The sequence below is a fragment of the Empidonax traillii genome, unplaced genomic scaffold (assembly GCF_003031625.1).
Source record: "Empidonax traillii isolate 1590-97213 ecotype Southwest subspecies unplaced genomic scaffold, ASM303162v1 scaffold476:size613836, whole genome shotgun sequence".
NCBI lineage: Eukaryota > Metazoa > Chordata > Aves > Passeriformes > Tyrannidae > Empidonax > Empidonax traillii.
Genome location: NW_020955669.1, coordinates 171,179 through 173,949, shown reverse-complemented (window position 1 = coordinate 173,949; position 2,771 = coordinate 171,179). Strand labels below are relative to the sequence as shown.

General features: G+C 67.9%; 2 protein-coding genes across 2 annotated transcripts in view; both read left to right on the top strand.

Moving 5' to 3' along the window:
* The first annotated feature begins 769 nt into the window (after positions 1-769).
* Positions 770-1,524, top strand: LOC114063662 (heat shock protein 30C-like). Its single transcript, XM_027896080.1, has one exon. It carries the CDS (start codon positions 770-772, stop codon positions 1,364-1,366), a length of 597 nt encoding a protein of 198 aa, XP_027751881.1. The 3' UTR covers positions 1,367-1,524.
* Positions 1,525-2,407: 883 nt separating this feature from the next.
* KAT2A (lysine acetyltransferase 2A) overlaps positions 2,408-2,771 on the top strand; it is a 6,489-nt gene continuing 6,125 nt past the window's right edge. The window contains exon 1 of the mRNA XM_027896077.1: positions 2,408-2,658. Coding sequence (XP_027751878.1) covers positions 2,431-2,658 — 228 coding nt within the window. The 5' untranslated portion in view covers positions 2,408-2,430. The remainder of the gene's footprint in view (positions 2,659-2,771) is intronic.

The window sequence follows — 2,771 nt, the reverse complement described above, 5'->3', positions numbered from 1 at the left end:
ATGCCTGAGCCACCCCTGCCAAAAATCTGTGCCCTTTCCATTTCCCAGGCAGGGAGCAGGGCTGGGCTTGTTTGCTCCCTGCCTCCCCCCACCCTTACCTGTGGCCCATTTTCCCCCACCTGCAGCCAGGAGAGCCCCTCTGCCCCCTTCCCTGTTTACAGGACCCTCACTGTTCACCTGAGGTGCCCCTAGGTGAGACCAGGAGCCAGATCATGGGCCCATGCCCAGGTGGGGTGCACAGTAGGGTGCTGAGGGGTCGTGACAGGACAGGACAGGGGGGTGGCCAAGGGAGGTGGGTCCCAGAAAGTGCGAGAAATGTCTGGCAGAGGGTGACATGGGACACACTGTTTTAGGGGTGGGATTGTCCTTGTACTGGCCAGATGGATATGCTCCCGGCACTGCAAAGCCTGGTCCCAACAAGCCCCCAGCATGGGGGCCGGGGAAGGGCTCTGGGGGCCCGTGGGCACTGCTGCATCATGGTGGCTCTGCAGAAACCCGAGCTCCCAGCGGTGACTGCGGCTCCCTATTTGCGGCGTGTGACTCGTCCCCAGAAACAGGCGCTACTATTTTGGCTGGTGGATAATCAGCTTCTCAAAAATAGGCGATGGCTCCAGGAGGGTGCGTGGGGAGAGAGCGTTCTGGAAGGGGCACACCCCTGGGCAGGGGAGCATAAAACCCGCTGCTCCCTGGCCCCAACCCAGCACCGCTCGAGCCGCTTGCAGCGAGAGCAGAGCCACAGCACAGCCGGAGCACTTGCTGGGAGCAAGAGATGCTTTGCCGCCTGCACTTCATGCCGCCCATGTCCAGCTCGCTGTTCCCGTGGCTGGGACCCGTCCGCACCCTCTGGCCTCATCCAGGCACCCTCTTCGCCGAGCTGGAGCGGGAGATGCGGCTGGAGATGGAGAGGGCTCGTGAGTTCATGAGCAGCGTTGAGCAGTACCTGAGCACTGGGAGCAGCCCCGGGAGGATCGGCATTGCCCCGAGCACCAGCGCCGCCCTGACCCAGGGCTCCGGGGAAGGCTTCTCCGTCTGCCAGGACGTGAAGGACTTTGCGCCCGAGCAGCTGTCGGTGAAGGTGGTGGGCAGGAAGGTGGTGCTGGTGGGGCAGAAGGAGACGCAGAGCACGGACGACAAGGGCTCCTTCTCCTACAAGTACGAGGTGCTGAAGCGGGAGTGGGACGTGCCCGAGGAGGTGGACGCCGAGGCGCTGACCTGCTCCCTGTCCAAGGACGGGCAGCTCCGCATCGAGGCCCCCAAACTGGCACTGCCAGCTGCTCCGGAGAGGAACGTGCCCATCCAGATGGGGCCGGCGGTGGCACAGGTGGCAGCCAGCACTGAGGATGGAGCCGAGCGGGCCAAGGCCTGATGGGGAGCAGCAGCAGCAGCCAGGCTGAGCCTGGCAGATGGGGCAGCTACTGGCCACAGTGCAGGACCGTGCTGGGACTGTGCAATGGCCCGGGGGGGGGGTGATGTCTGCCCAGAACATGCACCTTTTTTATATGTAATAAATATTCCTGACTTTTATTTGCGTGGTTTTTGTGTTTCTGGTCTCGCCCAGCCCTGTGCTTTGCAACACTCCTACCTCTGCCCACGCAGCGGGATGGCAGGGTGGGAAGTGGGGCTGTGCTGGCACAGGGCACGTCCCTGGCACCTCTCCCCACCCCTGCCCTGGCACAGGAGGTTGGGCAAGGGGCTTCCAGCCTGTGCGCAGCGCTGGGAATCCCCGGGAGCTCCTGAGCATCCCCCTGGGCAGCCTTCGGACACCTGACCAGCACCTTCGTGGTGGTGCTGGAACTCTCCCGTGCTGTGCCCGCACCTCCCGGGCCTCCCCAGCAATTGCTGGCACTTTCCAGGCCCTGGCCGAGGCTCGGCCCGCCGCCAACCCACGCCCCCGGCCACGCCCCCGCGGGAATGGGCGTGACCTCCCAAAAATGGCCATGGGGCGGGGCCACAGCCATACCGGGCGTTTGGCCACGCCCCGCAGTCCGGGAGGGAGGGGAGGCGCGACCGCATCCAAATTTGGAGAGGAGGGCGGGGTCATACAACATATTTAGAGAGGGCGTGGCCACACTCCATATTTGGAGGGGTCCGCGGGGTCGCGCACCGCCGGACCGGGATCGGTGCCGGTTACCGGAGGGACCGCGGCTCTCCTCCGGTGCACCGATGGCTCGGCACCTCCCCGGCACGGGCTGTCGCGGTGGGTCGTCGCGGCCGGGCCCCTACCCTCCTTGGCCGGTTCCCGCGGTCCGCACACCCGGGCGGGATCTCTACTCTCTCTCTGCTCCCTCCCGGGGCTGCGGGTGAGGCGAACCGGCCCCGGGAGCCCCGGCCCGGCAGCCCCGGCCCCCGCTCCGCCGCCGCGGGAACTACAGCTCCCGGCATGCCCCGGCGCGCAGGCGCAGTGAGCGCGGGGCGCACGCCGGGCCCGGCATGGCGGAGCCGGAGGCCGCGCAGCCCGGGCGGCCCCCGCCGGGTCCGGGCACGGGAGCGGCGGCGGCGGCGGGAGGGAGCGGCGTAGCGGCGGGAGGGGCGGGGTCCAGTGACCCGGCGCGGCCCGGGTTGAGCCAGCAGCAGCGGGCGAGCCAGCGCAAGGCGCAGGTGCGGGGGTTCCCCCGCGGGAAGAAGCTGGAGAAGCTGGGGGTCTTCTCGGCTTGCAAGGTGCGGGGACGCCGGGATCCGGAGGGGCAGGGGGTGCGGGAGGGGGGATTCGAGGCTGTGCGTGGGTGGGGGATGCAGGAGAGGGGCGCAGGAGGGGGGATGCTAGGACGGGC

Excerpts from the sequence above, each read along its gene's own strand:
- LOC114063662 (XM_027896080.1), top strand. The coding sequence starts at position 770 with ATGCTTTGCCGCCTGCACTTCATGCCGCCCATGTCCAGCTCGCTGTTC.